Source organism: Mustela nivalis (genome assembly GCF_964662115.1).
Source record: "Mustela nivalis genome assembly, chromosome: 2".
Taxonomy (NCBI): Eukaryota; Metazoa; Chordata; class Mammalia; order Carnivora; family Mustelidae; genus Mustela; species Mustela nivalis.
This window is the reverse complement of record NC_139021.1, coordinates 132,859,900-132,886,667: the sequence shown is the minus strand read 5'-3', so window position 1 is coordinate 132,886,667 and position 26,768 is coordinate 132,859,900. Positions and strand designations below refer to the sequence as shown.

The 26,768-nt window shown below is 54.1% G+C and overlaps 1 protein-coding gene across 2 annotated transcripts in view; it reads right to left on the bottom strand.

Annotated features, from left to right (window-relative positions):
- Positions 1–5,495: 5,495 nt before the first annotated feature.
- SLC29A3 (solute carrier family 29 member 3) overlaps positions 5,496–26,768 on the bottom strand; it is a 40,677-nt gene continuing 19,404 nt past the window's right edge. Inside the window, exons 3-6 of one of the 2 annotated variants that reach the window (XM_082715661.1) lie at positions 22,890–22,972; positions 15,798–16,024; positions 11,528–11,690; positions 5,496–8,082 (exon numbers count right to left, since the gene is read on the bottom strand). In XM_082715661.1, coding sequence (XP_082571787.1) covers positions 7,431–8,082; positions 11,528–11,690; positions 15,798–16,024; positions 22,890–22,972 — 1,125 coding nt within the window. In that variant the 3' untranslated portion in view covers positions 5,496–7,430. Of the gene's footprint in view, positions 8,083–9,311; positions 11,286–11,502; positions 11,691–15,797; positions 16,025–22,889; positions 22,973–26,768 lie in introns of those variants that run through there. The other variant, XM_082715662.1, reaches the window with a different exon arrangement.

Genomic DNA, 26,768 nt, shown 5'->3' with positions numbered 1-26,768 from the left:
GGCCAGGTGTGAGCTGCCGAAGAGCCCTCATCTGTCTTCCGTGGTCTGGCAGAGCCACTCTTGGATTTCCGGATTCCCAGACCAGCCGCATCAGCACCACCTGGGCACTTGTTAAAAAATGCAAATTCTCATGGCCTACCCCAGGCCCCGGGAATCAGGAACTCGGGGTGGGTACAGCAATCTGAATGTTGTCCAGCACTCCGGGTGAGTCTAGGGGTAGGGGGGAGATGCTGCTACAATTCCTTCAGGTGCTGGTGTCCTGGAGTCAGACGGACCTGAGCTTGAATCTCAGCTCTGCCCCTTAGCAGCTTGCATCCGAGTCTTAGTTTTGGCACCTATAAAATGGGACTACTACGACTTCCTCCTGGTGAGTTGGACAGATTAAGGCAGATTATGCATTGACATGCTGGTTTACAGGGCTTCATGGGTGGTCACTCTTCTGCTTCTCTGGAAGTTAGATGAGACAGGGTAACCCCAGGAAGGCGTGGCAGGACCTTTCAGACGTGTGCTTCTGACTTATGCCTAAAGCCACCTGCAGCACCCTGTGATCCTGTGCCTGGTTCTGGGGACCAGACCAAGGACTGACATTGTCGGTAGATCTGCTTGATTCCCAGCTTCTCTAAAGGAAACCCCTACCTTCAAGAGCAGTGTGCAGACCTCTTCGGGGGACCGTGGGTACTCTGTCAACGGCTTTCCCAGACAAGGAAACAGAGAGGTTAGGAAACTTGTCCCCAGTTAGGATGCAAAACTGGGCAGGCTCCAGAGTTCCACCGTTCGGCACCATGCTGTGTACGAGGACACCATCTAAACGGGGCAGGTCCCTGGCCTCCCAGGGATCTAAAACCTTAGAACATGGATTCCTCTGATGGCCTGACAGATGACTGTGGTCCCTCTGCCCAGAAGCACACAGACTTCTGCACATGCTCTCAGGGCTCCGGGAGCCTCTCACTGCTCCCGGGGCGGCGGGGGTGGGGCAACACCTTTGTAAGGCTCTTGGAAGAAAACAAGGACAGAAGAAATCCAGGGCCTTTAGCATGCTCTGCCCTCATTACGCTCCACAGAGCAGGCCTGGGGCCCAAGCGGCAGGGGCAGGCCTTGCAGGGAGACTGCTGCGGGGAAGGTTTTGCATCCTTTTGTCTAGAGTGAAGCATGTAGGAAATGGGCTGGGAATGCGGGGTTATTTCCCGAAGGGCAGGGGTGGGATGCTCCATCTCCTCAGGCCTCTGGGGACTTGGTCTGGAAGAATCTGCTGATCAGCATAGGCTGGGTGCCTGACCATCTAGAGCAACCCGTGTCATCTTGGCAAGAAGCAGGCGTTGGACTAGGTGACCTCAGGACCCCTCCCAGCTCTAGATGTGTTTAAGTTGGGGATGGGAGGTGTGAGCATCTGAGGACCTCATACTTCAGCCTGCTCAGTGCCTGGGAAGCGGGGGCCCAGCCCTGGTTCCACCTCTGTTCCTTGGTACCCTGGAGAGGACTCACACGAGGCATCAGCCATGTAAGGCGGAGGCAGTAAGGCTCCTGCCTGTAATCATGCGCTCCATAACCTGGCCCTTGGCTTGGTGTGCTTTAAGTTCCAGGTGCCTGTAAAGCCTGCTGCTGTGGTTACTAAGGACCAGTGACTTCATCAAACACCACAGAGGCACTGAGGGCAGGCCAGGTGGCTGCTGTGCCTTGCCCAGGACAGGTCAGTCCTGCTGCAGGAAGGCTGGATGCTACATGATGCCTGCCGCCCACCCAGCATGTGGCCCAGGGCTCCTCCCACCAGGAAGCCTTCTAGGCAGCACCGTGGCCCCAGAGCCAAGCTTTGGAACCTTACAGCCCCAGGCTGAACTGACCTCTTGCTGACTTAACCTCTCAGAGTCTCAAGTTTCCTCCTCTGTGAGATGGCAATGGCCACCCCAGCCAGCAGGGTTGTTGTACATGGGCACAGCCCGGCTGTGGTGGGCACTGAGTCAGCAGTCCCCTCCTTTACTGCGATGTGTGGAGGAGCCGGGCCTGTGCGGAGGCTCACAGCCCCCCGCCCTTGCAGAGCCCGGCTACAACTATAAAATCTGCATCGCATCCCAGCGTGGAAGCAGAGCCACGCCTTGTCCATGAGGGCTCTTCCAAGGTTAAAGTCGCCAAAGCCTTCCCTGGGTCTAACAAGGCAGAAGTGTCACGCTATGGGTAGGAAACACCTTTCCAGCTGCCTCTACAAAGGTGTGCGAGGTGGGGAGGAAAGGAAAGCAGCTGTGACTTCAAGACAGAGCCGGTGGCCATGCCTGGAGCCTTTACAGCATACCTCTCACTCCTGTTCACCCAACTGCCCGCTCTCCCAGAGCTGGCAGGGGACCCGACTCCCAGCCCACCCTCATCTCCTCTCTTTTTGCTTCCTTCTTTCCTCCTTCCTCCCCTCCATCCTCCCCCTCCTGTCTTTTCTCTTCTCCCCACTTGTAAAATCATCAGTAAGTGAGCACCATCGAGCCACATTCTTGGAGAAGCTCGTCCAAGCAGACTCTGTTGGCCCCAACGGTGGGCCGCACTGGGAGACGTGGCTTTGAGAGGTGGGCAGGGGAGGGGCAGGACAGCCTGGCACAGGGGACACATCCAGAATCTAGTGAGCGAAAGAGACAATGTCAACGAGTTAGTTGGAAGAGGCAAATATACAGCCTTCTGGAAGCTGGCAAGGAGCACCGGTTATACCGGCCTCAGTCCTGAAGGTTTTCTGTGAGTTACCACCATGCCACTTATCACACACAACAGCCAGATGCGTGGCTGGAACAACCATGGCCAGTCAGGCTGAACTTGCCCCTGGTGCAAGGACAAGGAAGTGGTGAAGCCCAGACCTGGGCTAGCCGGCTCCAGAGCCCAGAACCACTTTCAGACACGACCAGTGTCTACAGAGCATCTGTGTAGCTAGCCACCTGTGGATGAGGGAGGCAGGGCAGGTGGTGACCACTTTTCTAGATGAGGCTTAGCAACAGATTGACGGGGCTAGCCCAGAGGTCAAAGTGAGGGGCAGAGTGTGGTCTAGGTCTTGGAGCCCCAGCTTTCTGCCTCAGCCATCTAGCCCCCAGGTCGGGTGTGTCTAGGCCGGAGCCAGGCAGGGCGGTAAATAGCAGGCATCAGGACCAGAGGTGCTGGGCCCTGGGACCAGGTAAGGGATGGGTTCTGAAGTGCAGGGTGCCGCACTGCCCCGGCAGCAGCGGAAAGTCTGTTAAGGATCTCCTATTTGCTGGGTACTTCTACCTACAACCCAGGGACTTTGTTACCTCTTACAGCAGCCCTGAGAAGCTTCTCATTTCAGATGGGAGAGGGTAACAGCAAGACTGGGCCAAAGCACCCATCTGGGAGGCAGCAGAACCAGAACTCCCACGTGGGGCAGGTGACCGAAGCCCTGGCTGTCCGGTCCTCCCACACACTGCAGGCCCGGACTTCCCTCCCACTGGCAGGCAAGGGCAGGAACAGGGTGCTGTTCTCAGGGGGGATGCACAGGGCCACTACATCAGCTGGCCGGAGTCTTGTGAGGACAGAGAGCATGACCGGCTCCATCACTCTCCCTTGGGTCAAGCCCACGGCAGCCTGAAGTTGAGGTCATCTGTCAGGCTGAGTCTGGGTCAGCCCGCCACGTGCACTGTGAGGCCTGGTGCAGCCTGGCTGATGTGGGCTGGGTGTCAGGAAACAGTGGGTGTGCTGGGTTGGCTCACTGGCACCCTGGACAGTCACATTCCAGAACTTATCATTCCCTTTGCAGATGAGGAAGTGAGGCCCCAAAGACAACGTGACTCAGAGGCAGTGCCTGGTGGAGGTAGGGGAAACCATCTTCTATGCCCTATAGTCCTGTGTCCAAAGGTGGGCCCAGCACCAGCAGCCACACTGTAGTGACCTCAGCGGTAGGGGCTGGTGAGGCAGAGAAGGGGCTGTGGGGGCCAGGAGGGCAGGGGCTGGGGATCGGACTGGGCAGGGGCTGGGGACTGGATGGACAGGGCAAGGGCTGGAAGCAACCCAAGGTCCTGTGCCAAGGCCCATGAGGGCCCAGTCCAGAGGGGGCTGATCAGCTGCACTCGTCTGATCAGTTAGGCCAGGGCCAGTGGGCAATCCATCTACTTGGCACAACACTCCTACCAGGCCATGGGGTGGGGAGTCAGGGAGACAGGGGTCAAGAACCAAGGAGAAAGTCAAGGTTCAAGCAGGGGAGCAAGAGGGCAGGGCCTGCGAGGACCTCTCAGTTTAGGGAGAGCTGGATTTGATTCTTGTCTAGGCCACCTGGTAGCTGAGGGACCTTGGGTACGTTACTTAGTCTTTCTGAGCCTCCTTGTTTTCAGCTACGGATGGGGAGGTAATCGAGGTGAAGCACCTGGCGGAGGACAGCACCAGGCGAAGGCTCTGGGGGGCTGATGGAAAGGTTGGATGCTGGGTCTGTGGCCTGCTGACTACTCCCGCCTGCTGTGGGGTCGAAATCCCTTCTGGGATCCTGCCAGGGTCCCAGCTGAACTGGGAAGTGGGCCAACCTCAGCCAGTAGGTGGAGGGCAGCAATGACTCAGGCCCAGCTGGCGCCATCACCGAGGAAGTGAGGATGGCAAACAGATACTAGCGGCTTTGCTCAGAAAGCCCACAAAGGTGAGCGTGGGCTGTCAATGCAACCACCCATGTCCATGGAATGAAACCTCTCAGCTGACTTCTGGCCCTCTCTCTTCTACTTGGAGTTCTCTATAAAAGCATTACATGGTCTCAGAAGCCGGGGTCCTGCAGTGACCTCCTCCCACATCATGTCCAAGCTGCTGCGGGGGCCCCAAATCTTCTCGAGGCAGCCCTGGGTCAAAGATGGCAGAAGGAGGAGTCTTTTGCGAATGACATCCCCTCTTGTAGGAACAAGCATTTTCTTAGACGTGCCTGTCACTCGCTAGTCGAAGAGTCCGCTCTGGTGGCTGCCTCTGGCTTTCTTTGTTGAATAAAAGGAGGAAAATGAAGATATGTATGGTCTGGAATATAGACAAGGGCACGTACTAAAAACTGGCCCTTGGGATCGAATCAGAGACTAGGAGGTAAAGCCAGCTTCTTGGGGACTCCCCCACCCTCACACTGAAAAGTATCCTTCTCTTCAGCAAGTTTGGTTCACTCCCCAAAGCGCGTGAGCTAGTTCCACACTGTGGTCACGTGAGACTAACCCCACGAGCAAGTCCAGTGCCTGGGAACGACCGTGTCTGAACACCGCTGTCTGTCCTTCTGCTGCGAGACGTGTTTTTACTTTCCTCCCTCCCTCCCTGGGAAGGAATGATCTCTTGTGAAATGCTCACGAAGGTGAGCAACTAAGTCGGCAGCACTCCCACCAGCCCCCACACAGCCGATGCCTCCTCCTCCAGGAAGCTGGCCCTCGCCCTCCCCTCCACCCCCGGCTGGCCACTCTCTTGCCCCTTCACTTCAGCCTGAGGTTGGGATGAGTCACCAGCCAGACCACTGCCACCAAATGATCACCAGCATTAGAGGTGGGGGAAAAAAACCAAGGGTGAGATTTCAGGCTCCTGCAAGGGGAGGAAAGACAGGAGAATTTATTTTTAGCTAAAAAAAATTTTTTTGGTGCTCGCTTCGGCAGCACATATACTAAAAAAATTTTTTGTATTCTAGATACCAAGTTTCAGAAAACCTTTCCAGGGTTTCTTCTCTAATTCTCTGGCCGGAGAGAGGGAGTGTGTCCTAGCCTGAGAAGGAGGGGAACATAAGCTGCTCCCACTGGGTGGATTACTGGCTGCTTCCAGGGCTAATCGGCTGTCTGCAGGACACCGGGGTGCCCGAGCTCTTCCGAGAAGGAGCGGGTAGATTGACGGCTCTTGGGGTTGCTGCTTCTTGGGGGGCAAGCTCTGTTCTTTCTGCACAACTGTCAAGAAAGAACTCCTGGGTCTGATCTAGCTCCTTTCTCTCAGATTCCCAAGCCAGCGTGCTCCCCCAAGGAACAGCGATGCAGAAGCCTTCAAGGCACTGGAGAAATGTAAATTACTACTCACATCAGACCATCCTGGGGGGCCACACAAATTGAGGGTCGCCTGCTGCAAAAACAGTTTCAAAATACACAGCTGATCCAGGACAAACCAGGACAGAGCACCACTCAGGACCTGGCCGAAACTTCAGAGCTATCCTGATGTGCATATGGGTCGGGGAGGGTGGTGCTCCCTTTCGGGACACCTGCTGCCTTTCCAAGTCTAGGCCCCACCACTCTGCCTGCTCCTTGGCTGTGGCTCAGTGCACAGGGGCTCTGAGGAGATGGGATGGAGGGAAGGATGAAGGGAGTACACCTCCTGTGGTTCACAACAGGCTGGAGATGCCCCCTGCCCCCAGCCCTGGGTAAGGGTACCAGGGCCTTACTATTTCTGGGATATAAGGCACAACTCCATAGGATTCCTATACCCTGTCTTCAAATATCCTCACATCATCCAGTTGGAGGATGCCGTTTCTGGCCATGACCCTGACTAATCCAGACACCAGTCAGGCTCTCATTAAATATCTAGGTATTCATTATGCCTTTGAACCAAGGTGCTTGACATCTTGTAAACATGGACGTGAAAAGACCCCTACCCTAGAGCAAGCCACAGACCATGTGGAGGATCCCTGTCAGAACTCCCAGGCCTGACCCCCTCAGTCTCTAGGATGGGGGAGCCTTCTAGAGCACAAGTTTAGGGAATGGAGGATTCCTAGAAGGCCTGTCTTTCTGGGTTCCCCTGTCCAGTGGACGAGTACTCTCTTGGCCACAGAAAGCAGGGGTCTGCACAGCCTTGGGTCTTGGGCCTGAGAATTGGCTATTCCAGTGGACTTTTTTTTTTTTTTAAGTAGGCTCCACGTGCCCAGTGTGGAGCCCAGCGTGGGGCCTGAACTCACTAGAGGACCCTGAGATCAAGACCTGAGCTGAAAATCAAGAGTCTGACACTTAACCCACTGAGCCGCTAGGTGTCCCTCCATGGGATTTCCATTCTAGGGGAACCCCCTGGAGAGGGAGGGCTGGGAATTGCTACCTCCAGCTGTCCCCAGGAGGGAGCAAGACTGGGAGAGGCAAAGGGCCTGTGGTCAGGTTTTGGCACTGGCCTTGTAACAGTTTGGAGTCAACACTGGCGACGGAGTTCACAAGAGGCTGTAAAACGAGGGGGAATGTAACCAGAACGGCGATGGGCATGTCCACTGTCCTCTGAGTAACTATGGTCACGGGGCCCCACTCACATGTCTTTTGGTCTCCTTCAGAGGTCTCAGGAGAGCTCTTGAAAGTGTCTGGAATGTGTGCCTGGCACGGCTGCCAGCTCCCTGGGGAGACAGGAGGCCCAGGCATGCTCAGTTCTGCACCGGGCCCAGCTGCCGCTCTCTTCTGCACGCTGACCCAGCCCTCCCAACACTCGCTCGCCACCCACCAGGGCTCCTAAAGTGTCTGTTGCAGGGCTCCAAGGTTCCTGCCATCACGCCTCTTCTAGATGAGGTGCACAAGCAGGGCGGAGCAGGCCGAGCCCAGGACCAAGCCCAAGCACAAATAGAAGGACATAACCACCCCTGTGGCCTCGGCCAGCTCGCGGGGCACGATCTTTGGCCCGTACATGAGCGCCAGCGTGCTGAGGTAGCCATTGCTGAGCCCGAGCAGGGAGGTGAAGAGCACCGGGTAGAGGTCGGACCGAAAGAGCACCATGTGCAGGTGGTTGCGGGGCTGATAGTTGCAGAACATGAAGAGGGGGAGGAGGCAGGTCCGGAGGAGCACCAGCCCGGGGAGCACCTTGCTTCTGGGCCCCGGCACCTGAATCCAGGCTGTGACCTGCCGGCCACACAGGTCGGCGAAGTTATACAGGAGGAAGGTGGTGAGGGGGACGAAGAACCTGGTGGTCCACGGCGAGCCCGAGCCCTTGTCGAGGGACTCGATGTTGGTGGAGATGGCAGGGAAGACGAGGCTGGTGATGAAGAAGAGGTAGACGACACAGAAGCCCAGGCCGGCGGTCTTCTTCAGGATGGGGCGAAGGGGTGGTATAGAGTCACGGGATCTGAGGGCTGCCAAGGGGGCGCTGGGGGAGTCCTGGGGTGGCTGCTCTTCCCCAGAAAACACATGGGCTGGCCAAACAGGTCTCAGGTAGAACCTGCAGAGGGAGAGGGCTCATGGTCAGAGGGCCCCAGAAAGCAGGGTCACTTTGGAGTTCTGGGGACATGGGCAAGGGACCCATAGGCCTGGTGCATGAAGCCTCAGGAAGCCCTCAGACATACGTGTGCCCAGGAAGCCACAGGGAGACCCGCAAAAGTCCTTGGCCTGCCCATTCTGGTGCTGCCTGAAAGGCTGGCCACAAGCAGGGACAGAGGAAAGCAGCACTAATGGCCACATAGTGAGCCATTGTTTTCATTTTGCTTTGGGGAAGACATGGAGATAAAATAGCACTTTAAATATAATTTTTAAAATTATAAAAATAGCACAAGCTTGATGCAATGAACTCAAAATACAGAAGGAAAATGGTTGACTAGAATGAGGACGGTCTCTGTCTGGTCTCACTCCTTGGAGGTCCGGATGGTTAAAAATCTGGTGTGTATGGCTCCGTGGATGGGCAAACGTCCCCTCTCCCCCCACCACGTGTCCTTCCTAGTTCTGTTTCTTAAGCAAAAGGGGTCAAACTATACACATTGCAAAACTTCCCGCAACAGGGCAATTCCTAAATCTATTATATAAATAATGTATACAAATGTGTTACATAACAGCCCAAATAACATGCATAACTATGATATACACATGCATGCCCATAATTGCATCTAGAACAGTATCTCGTGGCCAACTGTTAATATGGAGACACGCTGATGGACATTAAGGTTAGCTCCAATCTCTCTCTACTCTGAATAATGGTGCAATGATGAGTCCCACACAGCCTTGCGCCTGTATGCTAGGACTTCAGTAGAGCAGATTTCTAGAGAAGGAACTTCTGGATCAAAACGTTTGTATCTTTCAATGGAATATTATGCAGATCCAGAAGTCTTGCCATTTGCGATGATGTGGATGGAATTATGCTGAGCGAAATAAGTCAATCAGAGAAAGATAATTATCATATCATCTCACTGATATGTGGAATTTGAGAAACAAGACAGAGGATCACAGGGAAAGAGAGCAAAAAAATGAAAACAAAATGAAACCAGAGAGGGAGACAAACCATAAGAGACGCTTAATCTCGGGAAACAAACTGAGGGCTGCTGGAGGGGAGGGGGTGGGAGGGCTGGGGTGGTTGGGTGACGGACACTGGGGAGGGTATGTGCTATGGTGAGTGCCGTGAATTGTGTAAGACTGATGAATCACAGACCTGTACCCCTGAAACAAATAATACATTATATGTTTTTTTTTTTAATCTTTTCTTTAAAATTTTGGTAGCTGTCAGTAAATTACTCTCTAAATAGGTAAGACCGATCTGTCTCTGCTCTGTACCACTCCCCTGCCCCATCTCTAGTCACCAGCCCTGTTAATCTTTATGGGATCATTGGTTTCTTCAAAAACACAGACCACAAATTATAACCATTGGGTTAGTTTATGTTTTATCATTTGGCTCCTTTGTTAAAAGACAGCTCCCTGGGGCAAGTACCATGTTTGCCTGTTTCCAGCTAGATCACCACACACAGAGTAACTCTTTGAAATAGAATTATAACTAATAAGTCTATAAAGGTATCTTCCTTCCATATCCTCAACACTGATATAATCAATATTTTCAATTTCTGCTACTTTCACCAGAGTAGAAGACACTTAGGTGGCTTGGCCTTGCTATCTTGCTGTGTGACCTTGCCTGAGTCACTCAACCTCTCTGGGCCTCAGATGCTGAAAGCCAGGAGACATAGGCTGACCACAGGACCACATCCCTAACAGAAAGCTTGGTGTGGGGTTGGGAGCTCAGTGATGGCTGGGTTCTGGTATCAGCCCCCCTCGTTTCCCCATGTGACATTAGGCCAGGCATGCCCCTCTCTGAGCTCAGTTTCCTCCTCTGTAAGATAGAGGGGTCCTGCAGCCGTGAGCTTCTGAGGCCCCCACCAGGCCGCCCATCCTAAGTGCTAACAGGTAATAATCGAGTCGGTAGGAGGGCTCCTCCTCCAAACCACTTTCCCGTGTGATGCTGAGCCGGGCACTGCAGACTTGAACTCTGTCTTGTTCCACAACCGCTATTTAGGGGAAGGAGTAGTCTTACTTCCCTTTCTACTCAGCGGCAGATCCCGGCCTGAAGTCAGCTCTCAGAGGGCTCCACGCCAAGTTCCCCTGGTCAAACCTCTTCCTCATCAAGCTCTTCCACCTCTGTCTCCCATTGCCCTCCCCGATCAGCAGCCCCGGCACTGCCTGGGGGTCCGTTCCTCCTGGGGGCAGCACCCATGGGCTCCCTTTTAACTAGGATTTAGTCTGAGCAGCCCCAGGAGCATGGCTGCCTCCAAAGCTCCTTCCTCTGATGTGTTTCTGTAAACCAGGAGTCTTGACCAAAGTTTTAATCAGCAGAGAGGAAGCTTCCATGGGACAAGCATAGCCCATGGGTGTTCTCTGTCTCACAGGCTCAGCTAGAAAGGGTTTTGTGAGGATTTCAGCTGGAAAGTGAGATTAGAAACTAAGGTGACCAACTGTCCCATTTGCTGAGACTTTCCCGGGTTTAGCACTGAAAGCCACTCAACCTCAGAATCCCTCAGTCCCAGGCGAATAGGGAAGGTTGGCCACCCCATGGAGACACACCCGTGTGAAGCACCATGAAACAGGACACAGAGACACAGCAGGAGTGCTGGGACCCTCCTGCCTTCTGCCCATTCCGTGACTCAAAAATGGTGCAAAGGGCACAGCTCTGGAAACAAATCCGGTTCAAACCCGGGTCTGTGACTTACTAGGTGAGCAGCCTGGGCATATCAATTAGCTGACAAAGCCTCGGTTTCCTCATCTGTAAAATGGGGAAGGGCGGTAACAACTGCACACAGAAAAAGTGAAGAAAAGACACAGGCGTAAATGGCTGAGCTCAGCACCGCCAGACAACGTGGGTCCGCAAGGGAAAGGGCAGAGCTAGGACCTGGGCCTCCCCCAGCTCTGCCAGCTTGCCCACTGTGCGGTCACAGGCTGGCCCCCTGGCCTTCTCGGGCTCCGTTTCTTCACCTGCAGAACAGGGCACATGATTCCTGCCTCTCCTACGTCAAATACGATAATGGATCAGGAAATGCCTTGACAAAGAATAAAATGCGAGAAAAAGTTGAGGGCTGTTGTTAAAAGAGCAGCAAGGAACACGAAAGACGTGCGTGAAGAGGTGGGGAGAGAGGCCTGGGAAGACAGCGGGTACAAAGAAGCAGGTGGGGGTGCCTGGGTGGCTCAGTGGGTTAAGCCGCTGCCTTCGGCTCAGGTCATGATCTCAGGGTCCTGGGATCGAGTCCCGCATCGGGCTCTCTGCTCAGCAGGGAGCCTGCTTCCTCCTCTCTCTCTCTCTCTCTCTCTCTGCCTGCCTCTCTGCCTACTTGTGATCTCTGTCTGTCAAATAAATAATTAAAAAAAAAAAAAAAGGAAGCAGGTGGGGGGGAACATCCCGACAGTGAGGGGGGTCTCACCTGGCGTACTCTAGCCTCGGCAGCAGCAGGTAGAGCCCGACGCAGAGTCCGAGGAAGACGTCGGCCGTCAGGAAGAAGGCCAGGGTGCTGTCCGTGACGTCGCTGGATGCCGCCAGGTCCACCAGCAGGGCCACGGCACTGATGGTGCCCCCCATGGCTCCTCCTGCAGGGAGCACAGGAGGCCATGGAGATGGGGGTGGGATGGGCCCACCTCCATGCGACTCGGGCATGCCCCTGTCCGCTCAGCCTTCATGGAACGGGAGTAGAAACTCTCCCTGCTCGACAGAGATGCTGTAGTCCTTAGGGGGCCCTGACACCCAGCAGACACAGGGGGCTGGGCAGCCATGAGCTCTGAGTCTAAGAGGGTATCAGAGGTCATGTCCCCACCCCAGGTTCCCATTGATGGGCTTGTGGGAGCTGCAGCCTGAGGGGGCAAACACCCTCCAGAGTTTCACCTTCACCTCCATCTCTCTTTACTGCCCTTCTTCTAGGGTCAGCAGTTTTCCACTGAGGGGTGGGACTTCTCAGAGAGCTCCCCTCTAGTGCCCTCAGCCCAAGCCACCACCAAGCAAACTGGGTCAGAGGTTCAGGGAATGTTCTGGCACAGGCCCACCTGTGGTTCTGAGCAACGCCGCCCCATCCCGGGAGTCCTCATCGGTTACAGAAACCCTGTGTCACCCGCCTGAGAGCTCACGGAGCTGACGTTGTACCCCGTGGGAAGTGTGGCACACATGCACGTGAATGTGGTTGCACATACAGCAGACACACGTGCTCACACTTTCTCATACACACTCTCACACACACACTGCTGTGCTATAACACTCTTACACACAAACAAACTCACAGTCACATGCATGCAACCACCCTCCCACATGGAATGTTCTCTCGGGCCAAGGGCTTTGCCATGTGACCCACAGCTTAGTGGACCCACAGCTTCGGGAGCCAAACAGGTGTACCTCTGACCCTTGACCCTGCGGCTTGTTCACTGTGACTGGGGAGGCTAACAAGATGCCCTGGAGCCCCAGTTTGCTGGTCTGTAAATTGGGACTAACAAGCCCTGCCTTGAACAGCTGCTGTGAGGCCTGAGCTCATGTCTGGAAAGGGCCCATACACAGTCAACTTTCGACAAGTGTCGGTCCCCTTCTTTGCTGCAATCACACTGTCACTTCTGGGAGGTGGGGTGGGGAGATGGGGGGATGGACCTTACTTCCCTGTTGAGCCCTCACAACCGTGGGTAGTCAACCTGTGCTAGGCAAGACTCAGAGGTTAGACACGGCTGTGCGTGCCCCCAAGTCATTTACTCCTCTCTGCCTCTGTTTCATTGGCTGGAAAATGGAGCTAATACTCGTCCTCCATCCCCCGAGGTCTGATGAGTACTTTGCACTGCCTGGCTGAATGAATGAGTCTGCCTGCACTTGACAGCCAGGAGGCCAGGATACCGATTCTCAGGGAGACAAGGAGGTGGGTGACTGCAGGCAGCAAACAGCAAAGTGTTCTGTGCAGGCAGGGACAGCCCTGTCATTGTCACGCAGATGTGACCAGGTGGGGCAGGGACAGCCTGTCATTGTCACGCAGATGTGACCAGGTGGCACTCTCTGCTGGGTGCTGCCCAGAGCAGGAGCCAAGAGAGAGCAACAGTTGAGGGCCTCACCCATACTCTGCCTGACACCTCTGTGGCTCTGCTGGGAACAGCCCACCGCCTCCCACCACAGATCCTTCCTCCCTAACCTCCCTGTGAGCTTTATTCGCACGGGCAGGGCCAGAGATCGGGATCTGAAAGGACAGCAAAGAGCTCAAGGTTAGCACAACGAAGACAAAGAGCAGACTCTGGAACCAGAACACCTGAGTCCCATCCTGATTCTACCTCTTCTGGCTGTGTGGCCTTCAGCAAGTCACTGAACCTCTCTGTGCTTCCGTGTCCTCAGCTGTAAGATGGGGATGTTACTAATGCCCACATCAAAGGCCTCTTATGAAGATAAAAAGGATCCTGAGCCCGAAAGCCTTGAGAATGGTGCCTGGCACAGAGGAGTGCCTATGAACCTCTCAGATTCCCGATTAGGTGTCTGGCTATTTCTGTCCTTCCTACATCAAAGCAGCAACAACAGGGTAAACCCCTCGCCAAGAGGGTGCCAGCTTCAGAGAAGCTGTAATCCCCACCTGGATGTTTTGTAAGAACTGGAGTTCAATTTGAGTAAGACACTTGCTGGCTGCCTGAGGAAGAGATCTTAACATCACTGCCTATTGATTTCCCTCTCTCTCCCCAACTTGTAGGGAATTTACAATATTATCATCAACAACAAACCAGGCCTCCGGGAGCTCATCTTTCATGACTCCCTACTTTTATCTCATCAGTTATGGAAATACATGCAAATGAGGGGTTTAAAAAAACACCAGTACAAAACAAATGAATTGTTCCTCGGATGCCTACACACGCAGAATTCACAGATGGGTTCCTCTGGTCCAGAAATAACGAGGGCTGGGGAGATGGCGTTGGGGCCTCTGGGAGCTGGGGCCACCTTGGATTTTCCAGGGTGAGGGGCACCTGCCTGATGGCTCCTCCCAACCCCCTGCAGAGTGATGACACTGGTTTAGAGTCTGGGGTAATCAGTACCGAAGTGTGACAGCCGGACTTCTCCACTTTTTCAAACATGGAATTTCTGAAAAATTCACAAGAGAGTCCCCTTTTCGAGAAGATTCCCCGGGTGGCCCGATGAACCTGAAGGACCCCCTGCCAGCATAAATGGTGGATTTGGTCACTAGTAGACAGGTAGCCAGCAAGGTGGTTGTAAGGAAAAATCCATCTGTCTGCAGGATGGAGGGAGATGAGATGTTTCTCTCTGAGACTCAGGTGACAGATGAGATCACATCCAGTGCTTGGAGGCCATTTCCCTCAGGCTAGGCATGTCCTTCTCAAAGCTCTGCTACAGGCATATTGACTGTACTCAAGAAACTTAGCCACGGGCCCACTTTCATTTTACTTTAGACCCAAGGATTTCCCCAGACAGAGCCAAAAGCCTAAACTTTTGTCCAAAATGGCAAACATCTGAATTCTGATCTGCAGGTAGGAACACCTCCAGTGCTGAGCTGAGAAGGGATGGGAGGCTCGGGGGAGAGATATGGATCTACTAGTGATGTTCATGGACACAGAAGAGATTCTTTGTGAAATTCTTTTCAAGTGGGCAAATGCTTATAACCCTCCTTCACACAACAGGGACATGCTCGGACGCTGAACACAGCCGCTGAGTTCCCAGTCTCGCGTTAAGGGACGGTGGTCTTCTGTGAAAGCACAGATTCTTACTGACCCTCCTCCTTTTTTTCTTGTTGGGACATCTGAGCGAGGGAACAGAGTTGCTAAAGGCCTGGACCATGGGCTTAGGATCAGCATCAAACTTCAGCCAAAGGAGTTGACCCAAGTGGTGCATCTGTGTTTCCAGAGACGGCCAAAGTTCAGGGTCATACAGGTGCTTATTTGCTAGGCTATCGGCTCCCAAGAGACTGGGTCTGTTCATCTCTGAATCCCTGGCACATAGTAGGTCTTCTATAAAATGAGAAAGGAAGAAAAGGGGGAGAAGCTAAGAGGAAGGCAAAGGAAAGAGAAGGCAGGGGACAGGAGAAGGCGAGGGAACGAGGAGGAAGGGAAGAAAGGAATACTGTTGCAGGAGATGCACTTGGTAGATGGATGTGTTTGCCCTAAGGGATTACAACTGGCTTCCCTCCCAGCTGCTCTTCTCACAGGATGATTTTCATGCTCTCCTGCTGATGCATGTGGGTCTGTGTTCCCTCTCCTCAAAGGCCCGTGGGCTTATGGCTATGGTGGGCGTTGGCCATAAATGGCTTCCACATCTAAGCTATGAAAGGAAATAATGTTTCTGCCTGGGTCTCCTGGGATGCTCACTCTGGTGACCCAGGCACCACGCCCTGGGGAAGCCCAACAGGCTGCGCCGAGACCCCGGTAGAGAGGAGCCCAGCAGGCCCCAGGCCCCAGTTTCTCAGAGTGGGCCCTCCAGCCGGGCTCTGCTCTATCGGCTAATGCCGTACAGGGCAGCGGAGAGCTGAGCTGTCCCTGCCTACTCCTGCCCAGGTTGCAGATCTGTGAGCCAGACATGACTCCTATCATTCGAAGCCACTAAGTTTTGGGGTGCTTTGTTACCCAATAATAGTGCAAATAGAGCTAACACTTGTTGCCTTTTCTGGAAGGGTTACTGCATGTCCCTCTGCATGACCCCCCAGGTAGACTAACCTAGTCGGGTGTCTGGAGGCTGGCTCTTACCTGATATCAGCGCCTGGGAATTCCTCATGGGGAAGGAACCTGTCATGCCGAAGACGCTGCTATTGAAGATGGTGGAGGTCCCGCTGAGGATCGCCATGCAGATGATGGTGACAGCAAAGAAGCCATAGGTCCAGGAGGAGGTGTCCACCTTCACTAGTACAGTCATCACCAAGAAGATGGCCAGCATGATAGTCAGCGAGGCCAGCACACGGACTTGAATCGGAACCCTGGGCGGGGTGGAAGGATGCCAGAAGCGGTCACAGATCCCCTTGGGCTGGTGGGGAAGGTTCTTAAGGGACACTCTGCAGCTGGGAGGCCTGGGCCTGAATCCTGCCTTCCTGGCTCACTAGCTGTGTGGCCTTGGGTCAGTGACTCAGTCTCTCTGGTTTTAGTTCCTGTGTCTGTACAACAGAGAGGAGGATGGATCCACCTGCAGGGGTGGTGGTGAGGGTCTCTGGAAGGGAGTGTGTGGAGTGCAGGGGGCAGCATCAGCTCAGGGCAAATGCTCGGTGGATATTGCTTCTTTTCATCTTGCTGTGAGGTTCAAGGACAGGACAGGAGGTCTCAAGGCAAGCCCGTGCTCTCAAGCTGAGCTCCCACTGGCTTTGGCTAGTGTTTCAACAAAGTCACCACCCTCTGGGCTTCCTTCTCCCCAAACTTAGCAGTGGCAGGAGGAGGGAGACGAGCAGTAAACCAACACCATCGTCATCACAGAGCAATCAACCCAGATAGTACTAAATTTGGGCAAAGTACCCTTCGGAATGTTTCTACATGCTGACTTGTTGCCTTCTCACGCCAGCCCTGCAAGACAGGCCCTCTGACCGTCCTGCAGGTAACAAGGAAGGAAACTGAGGTCAGAGATGCTAAAGAACTTGTTCAAGGTCACTCACTGTGACCCCGAGAGGACTGGCTCCAGGTCTGTACTCTTAGAAGGATACTCTACGGCCTTCCTGGAAGGAAGGGAATCTGGGTGGTCCAGAACAGGCCAGAGCAGAAGGATTCTCCTGCGATGGTTTCAGCTGTCATGGGCAGCTGCTGACGCCAAGCCAGAGCAGCCCTGGGCCAGCCCCACACCCACAACGCAAACCACACGCTCCTCTGGGCCCCCCACCACCCAGATGCTTCCCTGAAGGGAGGAGCGGGGAAGGTTGGCTCTCCAGGAAACTGCACATTTTTATTCCAGGGAGAGAGAATATCATGGAAAGGGGCTGTTTAAATCATCAGATTAGACTAAGCTTTAAGCCGGATTGGATATTTGGTTAATTTTCCTGTGAGCCAGTGGGTGGGGGCTGGGAGAAAAGCCAGATTAGTTATACACACATAAAATTTTTTTTTTTTTTATAAAAAAGAAAGACCTGAAAGGTTTTTTAAAAAATGTATCTACATATATATGTACATAAATAGGTGTGAAATGATGAGCATGAGAAGCAAGGAGTTTTCAAAGTGTTTTTGCGGCTCCAGGCTAACTGGAGTTTTCTCTGATCTTAGTTCTGATCCTAGCTGGAGGGAGGGCAGGTGCCACCTATGCTGCGTAAAGGGTAGAGGGAAGCCTGCGGGTGTAAAGGTGCAGTTCAAGGTCTCGGTGTGATTCCACGGGGAGCAGGGGAAGAGAACCCAGGTCTGCTGAGCCTCCGCCCAGGACTATCTGCCAACATGCATTCTCTCTGGTGTCTTTTATGCAAACATTTATCAGACAGTTCCAGTGTGTCAAGCCACCTGCTGTGTGACCCTGGCCCCGCACAGGCATTTTGCTTTAGTGTGCACAGTGCTCCATTGGGAGGGCCCCAGGGCATTCTGGGTGCATCCAAGGGGGTACAAAACCCAGCCTGAGGGTCGCACAGTCTTTCTGGAGGAGGTACCCAACCTGGAGTATAAGGAGTGTTGGGATGTGAGGGCATGTGTCTGGTGAGAGGGGACACGGCACGTGCAGGGACCTGGCCTTGGACTGCAGGCGAGATAGAGAGCAGAGGCTGGAGGGAAGTGGAGCCCTATCCTGGAGGGCCAGGTCCAGCTGCTAAGTGCCAAGGCTTGACCCTCAGGGCAGGGTGTAGGATGCATGTGCAGGTTTCGTCTGCCAGTATCCTTTCCCTGAGGCACACTCTTTCTTCCACGCCAAGTTCTGGAGAGGTGGCTAGCCACTTTGTCCACCCTGACCAAGCCACAGATGATGGACACATGATGACTTGGTCTGGGGTAACTGGAGTGTCTTATGCCACAGGGGCAGGTCACTGGTTTGGGTTTGGGATTAGCATGTGAGCCAGGCAGAGCCAGTGAGGGCCCTCCAGGACTGAAAGGTGGAGAGAAGTTCCTTCCCTGCCATGACCATGTTGGGAGCTCCTGGTTGTCACCTGGCCAGCTGCATGGAGAGAGACCACATTTGGGATGAAGCCAGGCAGACACACACAGAGCCCAGGGACAGTGCAAGAGGACAGCCCTGGGCACATACACGATCTCCTAGATCCAGCAATGTGCGGCAGCAGCCCTGATTTTAATTTTCCAAGTCAAGAATGAGAAAACCCTTTTTGTGTCTCTGTTGTTTGTTACCAAGAATGCTAACTCACACAAAGAGGCACATCAAGGCTTCTAGCTGGTGGTTGACCTGCCCATGCACCATCCCTCTACCTCGCCTTCCACACTGGGTCCCCGAGTCCCCAGGCAGGTCAAGCTCGGTCTCTTTCTGTGGGAGCTGGCTTGGTAAGACATCCTTTATTGGCTGCCTTCCCCTCTCATCCCGCCCCTCCATTCTCCTACCTTCACCTCCCAAGTAAAGGGCTCACACTTCAAATCCCTGTTGCAGGGGCTGTTTCTGGGGAACCCCGCACCATGATGCATCTTCCCAGGATCTGCAGGGGCCTCATCCTGGGCAGGAGCTGGGAGGCAGCCAGGTAGAGCACCTGGACCCCTGGGGGCCCAGAGTATCTAGTGTAAGTGCACACCAGCAGTCCTGGAGGCTGGTGGTTAGGCCTACCTCTGACGCTCAGGCTGGTTCTCCACACTCAGCCGGGTTGCACCGTGCCCTCCACCCTTTCCCAGCAGCTGAAGCTGCCCCATGCCCCAAAGATAAGAGCCAGCAAGAGCTCAGAGCCTGGGTTAGCATAACATTCCCATTTACAATTGTAAATATTAAGATAGTTACGGAGAGAGAGGGTGGCGACCGAGGCCAAAAAGCTTTACCAGATATCTGGGGCAAGAAGGAGGCCCAGGGCAGACTAGAGATAGGAGGAGTGCCACCAGGACAGTGCTCTGTCTTGTTTTCCCCTGCCCTTCCCAGGGTGGACAGAGGGCCTGGGAGGGACCTGGTGAGTCCCCGATAGACCACACAAACTGACAGGCAAGGCTTATTAACAGTGGAGGGAGACTTTCTGCTTCTTGACCTCCCAAGCATGGCAGGCAGACCACTGGAAATACTGAGTTTCCAGCCAGCCTCAGGCGTCAGCTCTGCCTCTAACCACCTCCTCCCAGTCCCGGTGAAGATGAAGTCCATGCCAGGAATGCTGATGGTGTCCCAGGAGCTCTCTGGAGCCTGTCCCAACAAGGTAATTAGTTGCCCCTACAGGAAGGTTGCTCTGGAGGAAGCTTGGGGACTGCTCGCCCAGCACCCCCAGGGTGGTGGGAGGTGAGGAGGTAAATGCCAAAGGCAGGCCAGGAGTAGCAGAGTCACTGCAGGTCCCTCCCCTGCACCGGCCTCCTCCTTGCCAGCAAATCACCTGCCACGTGACCCATTCCGCCCCAGGTCCTCAGGGGGCCTCCATGGGGCTCTCTTCAATGCCCACGAAGCTTTATGAGATGTGCTACACCGAACCCACCCCACGTGCAATAACGGGGGCATGCTGGCCTCTCTCTGCTTCTTCCACCTGGACCGAGAGAGTGGCGGGGGGGCGGGGGGACAGGGACATCGTCATGATGGTAGAGACAGTCTAGACAAGGGCTGCCCTGGTGTCAGGGGTTTTGCTCTGGAACAGGGGATGGCCGAGACGACTGCTTCGGCCCCGGGACCCTGGGCAGGCCACAGGAATGTGAGATTCTGGGCAAGCGCTAGGGCTGCCAGCTCCCCTCCCCCTTGTTCAGGACCCCAGGGGACTGATTTCTTCATAAGTCTCTCAAATGTAAATTCTACTCATAAGTATTTATGATGCTACAGATTTAACATAATAAAACACTTGGAGATTATGGATGAGCCAGTCAGAGAAAGCCGGGGTTCTCCAGGAAGGGAGAAAAGGAGACGTTTCAATCTCGCACATTAAATAAAAAACAGCTTAGCCGCTAACCATCTTCCCACAGCCCAGAAACAGACGGCGGCCCGCAAGCGCTCCCCACATTGCCTTCATCCCTCTCTTACAGGGAGGAGGGCCAGGGCAGGCCCTGAGGTGGGCTGAAACTTCTGGAAGAAGCCCTATAATGCTGAGCCTTCGCAGCCAGCTCCCTGCCTGACTTTGGGAGGGTGGCTACCTGGGCGGTCCCCTGTCCCCACTGCAGGCAGACCTAGACCTCCTTGTCCACCTCCTTCCTTCCAGCTGCCTGAAGCCAGGGCAGAAGGCTCTGAGGTGTGGCTCTGGCCACAGGGAGGAGCTGGGGGACCCAGAGGTTCCAAGTACAAGTGTGGGGCAAGGAGGGGCCCAGTTCCCACCTGGACTCACCCTGTGAATTTGACCTCCGTGTGCCTATCTTCCCATCTTTAAAGCAAGGTACTGAGTTTCCCCGCTCTCCAGCTGTTGGGAGGATTAAAGGAGACAAAGCTCTAAGGGGTAGGAGTGCTCTGAAGTGCTACCAAGTGTCCTGAGGGCCAACCTTCCCTATTGCTGACCACTGTCCCAGGTCGGCTTCTGGCCTGCTGGATCTCATGACCACAGAGGACGCACAACGCCAGCCTGGGCCACCCCGCACTGGTCCTGTGGTCTTGGGTATAGCTCCTGACTTCTCCCTGGAAAGGCGCTCATGTTAGGGCCTCCCTCTCGGGTTATTGTGTTGTCACCAAGCATCACCCCTTGTTATAGCTCAGACACTGATGCCTGACCTAGAATGGGGTGGGGGCTCTCACTTACATGAGCCCGGGCTGTCTCCGATGGACAAACCTGCGTCCCCAGGCTAGCCAGGCAAGTGGACAGAGAGGGTCATGAGAAAGTCCTAGAAAGGAGTGGGTGGTGAGAGACCAAGGGGCCCTCCACCACCTTGGCTGTCACTCCCTCTTCCTCATCCTTCTCCTTTCTGTTCCCTTCCCTTCTTCCTGCCTTCTCTCCTGCAGCTCTTCCCTCCAGGGACCAGGAGTGTGGAGGGAACACTGGGCCCTGCTCTGAGTTCCATTCTTCCACTCATTCCTCCCGGGGGGGGGGTGCTCTGGAGACTGTGCCCCACCTTTGAGGACATGGAGGGTAGCCCCATGGGCCAGGGGAAGGCAGGAGGAGGCAAGGTGAGGGTCAGCAGGCTTACCTCAAGGCCATCTGAGCCCCATTGTGCTCTTTGCCCTTGTGGCCTGTACTTTGGTTTGGTTTTAAAATGGGTGCAAATTCTTTGCCTCTCCTTCCATTGACAGGTGGGTCTACATCCCCTCGAAACCAAGTGACCTTGGGGAGTGCTTGCCCAGCCAAGTCCGGCTTAAGTGACACCGTGCGGCCACGGAGACTAGCTTACAGAAACCATGTAGCTTCTGCCTTGCTCGTTCAAGCACCTGCTCTTCAGCCACGAGATGGAAAGTCCTACTACCTGAGACCACCGTGCAAGAGACCATGGGGAGGGGAGGGGAGACGAGAGGAGAAGGAGATGGGGGCCAGAGAAGGGCCAGCAGCTCCAGCCGCACTGTCTGCGACCACATGGGAGGCAGGAAGACAGAGCTGCCAACTAGCCCAATGACGCCCAGATCGTGAGACAGACTCATTACTGTTAGTGTTTAAACTGCGACCATGCTTAGGGATCACTTGAATGCCACGACAGATAATTGCAATAGCCCCATTGCATAATATGTTTGGAAGGACCAGTCTATCCAGGCTTAGCCCACTTGCTGCTTCTCTCCTCCTGTGCTCAGAGCAGACCCCATCCATCAGTCCTAGCACACTGCCTGAGGCAAGACCTGCCTTGGAGACCTGTTCCACCAGACATCCAGGCCAGCACTGCAAAGTTAGCAGAGCTGGGTAAACCTGATTGGCCAGCAGGGATCTAAGGTTCCAGGCAGCTGGGCCCAGAGGAGCCCAGGTTCCTATTGGTGGCTTAGGGGAAATGTGGGCCAAGAAGCTAGGGCTAGTGCTCCTGCAAACCTCAATGGAGAAGAAGAGTCCCCCGGTGGAGTCTAAGGGCCATGCTAACTTGCCTGGCTGTCTCCTGCTTCATTTCTTCCGCCACAGCGCAGCCATGGGGCTCTCTCCCAACCCCTACTCTAACACAGTGTCAGGAGGTCCCCACAGGGCCTCTATGAGTGGTCAGCACATGAGCTGGCGGCCCATTCCATGGAGCGAGTGCCAGAATCATGGGGAGCCAGGCTCTCTTGACACTCTCAGACTGCTTGCAGGTGGGTCCGTCAGTTAAGTGTCTGACTGTTGATTTCAGCTCAGGTCATGATCTCAGGGTTGTGGGATCGAGTTCTGCATTGGGCTCCATACTCAGTAGAGTCTGCTTGTCCCTCCCGCTCTGCTCCTCCCTGCCGGCTCTCCCCACCTCTATCTCTAAAATAAATACATTTTAAAAATCTTAAAAAAGATCAGCTTCCACAGGTCTTGCCCACACCTCCCCCTGGGCCCACCCCCACCATCCACATGGTGGCCTCCGGCCACACTGTCTGCAACTCAGGCAGCTGGTAACAGACAGGCTCCCCAGATGGAAAAGGAGGAAGAGGAGGGTCCCGACATGCCTCCTGCTGGCTGCTGACACAGGGTCCTAGCATGTGGCTGGGAAGTGAAAGTCCAGCTCCCGGTCCTGGCTTCCCTCGACGGGGCCCTGGCTCGCCCATCTGACCTTTCGGTCTTTCCTGCCGGACTCCTGCTTGGGGGCCTGCCCCTGCAGCGGCTGAAAACCAGCAGCCCACACCAGCAACCATGAGCGAGAGGCACTGGTAGAGGGCTGGAGGCACAGGGCAGGGCTGGGAGAGGGAGGGACGTGGCCTACCTGTTGACGAGCAGGAAGTTCGCCATGAGGCACAGCACATTGGAGACGGTGGAGGCAACGGTCAGGTAGCTCTCAAAGTAGTTCTGCAAGCACAGAAGTGAGGGAGCTGCTGATGTCACCGCGGATGGACGGGAGGGCTCCCTGGAGAGCAGAGACCGCGCCCCTCCCCTCCCCACTGTCTTCAGAAAACAGCGTGTAATGGACAGGTCTGCTCCAAGATGGTGTGGCCCTGCCCCATGGTGACCTACGACCACTTACTAGGTCCCTCAACAGACACCAATATAAGCCATGCGAAGTGCTGGGGACATAAGTCAGGATACGACATTGTCCCTGCCCTCAGAGAGGCTCCTAACAGTCTGTAGCCCATGCTCTCCCCTCCTCTACCTGTCCCACCCACGGACAGCCAGTGTGGACAGGACCCAACTGTGAGCATGTGCACACCGTCAGACTGCGTCCTGCCAGCCTGCTCTGCCTCCCGCCAGATTTCAGTGATCCAAATGCGCTTTGTTATGACCCAACCACATTCCAATGTTCTTGCCACCAAGTGAGGCCTCTTAGAACTACACCAACCTGACGTCTGCGGGGACACTTTGTTCTGACTCTGGATTTGCCCCCTCAGGAGAAATGCTCCCCGGAGGTCAACTGGGAAATGGCTCCTAGACTGGCCGAGAGAAGAGAAAAAGGCATTTTTTTTTCTGGAAGTCGGTGCTGAGTACTCCAGATGAAGCGTGCAGGAGACCACACGATGAAGAGCTCCTGATCAGAACATGCGGGAATTTATGGCTAAAGAAACTGTACGGCAATTGTGCCCGGTTCTCCAAACTCGGAACTGACCACTCACTAGGACAGATGTTACTGCGTATCCATTATTCCTCAATATACCTGTCTTTAAAAAAAAAAAAAAAATCAGGAAGGGCTGACTTATCTTGGCTTGGGTCATTGTCAAGTCATGAACCCCAGGCTGGTACTGATTGCGGGTTCTAAGCCACGGGTACAGATGACACATATTAAGCATTTCCTGTGTGCCCAATACAAAGGCTTTTTATTAAATATATTGTTCACTCTGAAAAAGAAAAAAACAGCTGTGAGCGTTCTCCTCTGGAAAGCTCACAAAATTGGACTTAACTGAGGCAGTGTTTTGAGTCACAAATGTGCCAAGTGCAAGAGACAGGCATGCAAAAGCCTCATCAACGCACAGAGCACTGTGGCAGTTGTACGGATCACGACAAAGAACGAGACACACCTCCCGGCCACTTAGAAGGAAGCATCCCACTGGGAGTGTAAGATAGAGTGTGAAGGTATTTTCATCTCAAAACACCACGGGGAGAGATGTCAGAATTTTGTGGGTTTTTTCTTCTGTTTTTTTTTTTTTGCCAAATCAGAGGTAGGAGTGGTGAGTTTGAGAAGGGGTTCCGGGTCAGGGAGTGGGACCAGGGTCACGTGCGAGAATAGGAAGGAGTACAGGTTTGGGGAAAAGTCCCAGAGGAGGTGGGATCTGAGTCAGACCTTGATACGGACGGTCAGATCTGTCCTTTCTGGGGGAGTCTGATTGCAACATGGAGCCCACAAGAGAAAGATATCATAATGAGCTCCTTCTGGTCTGAAACTGATTGTTCCAGGGTCCCTTTTTAAAGCCTGCAGAGTGCTTTGTGGTCTTTGAAATCTGCACCCTGAATATCAGGTAGTGGTGGCCGTGCAATTAAAATGGTAATCACAGCGACTGCGGGCCATCAACCATGAGCCTTAGAAATAGCCTCCCTCCTTTGAGGTGCCACCTCATTGTTCCTGCCCTGATGGGCTCAGTAGAGCCTGGACTGGCCCGAGGCACTCAGTCAATTACGTCTTGACACAGTGGCTGAGCCTACGTGAGGCCAGGCAGGCAGAAGCCACGGAGAAAGGCCCCCAGGAAGAGACAGCCGCAGGTGGGGGCCATCCAAGACAGCCCCGAATCTGAGCCCCCCTCCCCACCCCAACGGGGGTCCCTTCAATTCAGTGGCTGCTCACTCGTTCCATGCAAGTCTACGAACAACCAATGCATGGGACGCAGAATCTCTGTCTTTGTTTTTTTTGAGCAGGCTCGGGTTCCCTGAACATTTTAGGAATGGGGATTTTCTAGGTAATTGAATGTTCTGGTTTGTTGATATTTAAGCAGAGAATTGTCCTTTTAATGGTAGAAAGCTTTTTAAATATTGACAACGGAGTAAGGCTGGAGGAAGGCTCTGCCTCCCTTTCTGTTGACGGAGCCCATTTTCTTGGCTTTTCAAAGAACATGCAGGAGGGGCGGAATGGACTGGACCGTGGCCTGTTTCTCTACTGGCACAGATGGGGGCTGTAGACGGTTGTGTAGGCTGACTCAGCCTACACATGGAGTTTTGGTTTTGTTTTTTTTTAAACTTAATTCCTGATATAAACCTGTGGGGGGGGGGTGTAACTTATTTGATACTTTTGCCTGTAAGTAGAGTTCTAACAAAATGTGGTGGACAGACTCTCTAAGGGGCTCCCACAGTCCCAGCCTCCTGTGCTCACGCCCTTGTATGGGATGCCCTCTGCTAAGTGTGGGTGGGAACTGCGACTTGCTTCTAGTCAAGAGAATACGGCAAAGGGGCAGCCATACACAACGATGCATATGGGACAATGTTACATGAGATGTAGCACCTGTCTTGTTGAACCCCCTTTTTTTCCTCCCTTGATGGCTCTGAGGATGCAAGCGGCCATCAGGGGAACCCCAAGTGGCAAGAACTACAGGTGACCCCTGGTTGCTCAGAGAGATTTCTGGCCAACATCCAGCAAGAAACCGAAGCTCTCAGTCCTACGAATGCAAGGAACTGGATTCTGCCGACAACTCAAGGAAGCCTGCATGTGGTCCTTCTCCAACTGAGCCTCCAGGGAGACCGCAGCCCCAGCTAAGCCCTTGATTGTGGCTGTGTACAACCCAGAGATGAGAACTCCATCCAGCCGTGCCCTGACTCCTGGCCCACAGACACTGTGAGATAGTAGTAACTGTGTGTCATGTTAACCCTCTGGAGTGTGTAGCATTTTGTTACACGGCAATACATCCTTAATGAATGAGGATTGGGGGCAGCTGAGTTCCTATCTATCCTAAAAACTATCCAGAGGTTTTTTTTTGCATGTTGCTGACTTCTTGTAGTTTACATTCAGTTTCTTGATGAAGACAGGGCTAGCTCACCCTGATCTCGCCAGATGCAAAGACCAATGTATCTGCCCATGAGGGAAACAAAGTTTATACTTGCGGACATCAGTCCCCTTAGCCTTTCCTCATCAAATCCTTTGCTGAAATCAGGCTCATTTTGTGCCGATTCCAAGAAATAGCTTCCGTGCCACCCCAGATCTGTTCACTGCCCGCCCCTCGGGCCATGTGCCTTGCCACTCAGTCCCACGGTCATAAAGCCACTGCTGCCCCTGCCCCCAGAAAAGGAGGTGACTCCTACGGAGAGACCCCTGTGCTGTACACTGCCTGGGGTCAGGTGATACTCTCTGAAGTGGGGACAGGAAAAGCCCCAGGACATATGCTTTGACCAAAGAGAGGCAGGAAATGGGAAGGCGACAAGAGATAAACTTCTTGACTTTCTTCTCCCTCAGTCAACTGGTCTACGGATGCGGTGGCCCCATGTGGCTTCATGTGGCTTCTCCAGATGCATGCGGGGCACCCGAGCAGCCAGCTGTGTTTGTTGCAAAGCTGTGGCCAGCCTGCATCTGCTCTCTCCCATCCCTGCCTCACTTCTCTTTTCCCTCACTCTTGCTTCCCTAGGATGGTGCACGTGAGATGGTATTCACACATAATGGGTGGCCTTGGGCTCCTTTCTAAGAAACATTCAGCAGTGAAGGCCCTAGTTTCCATCCTGGACTGTGCCCTTGGCA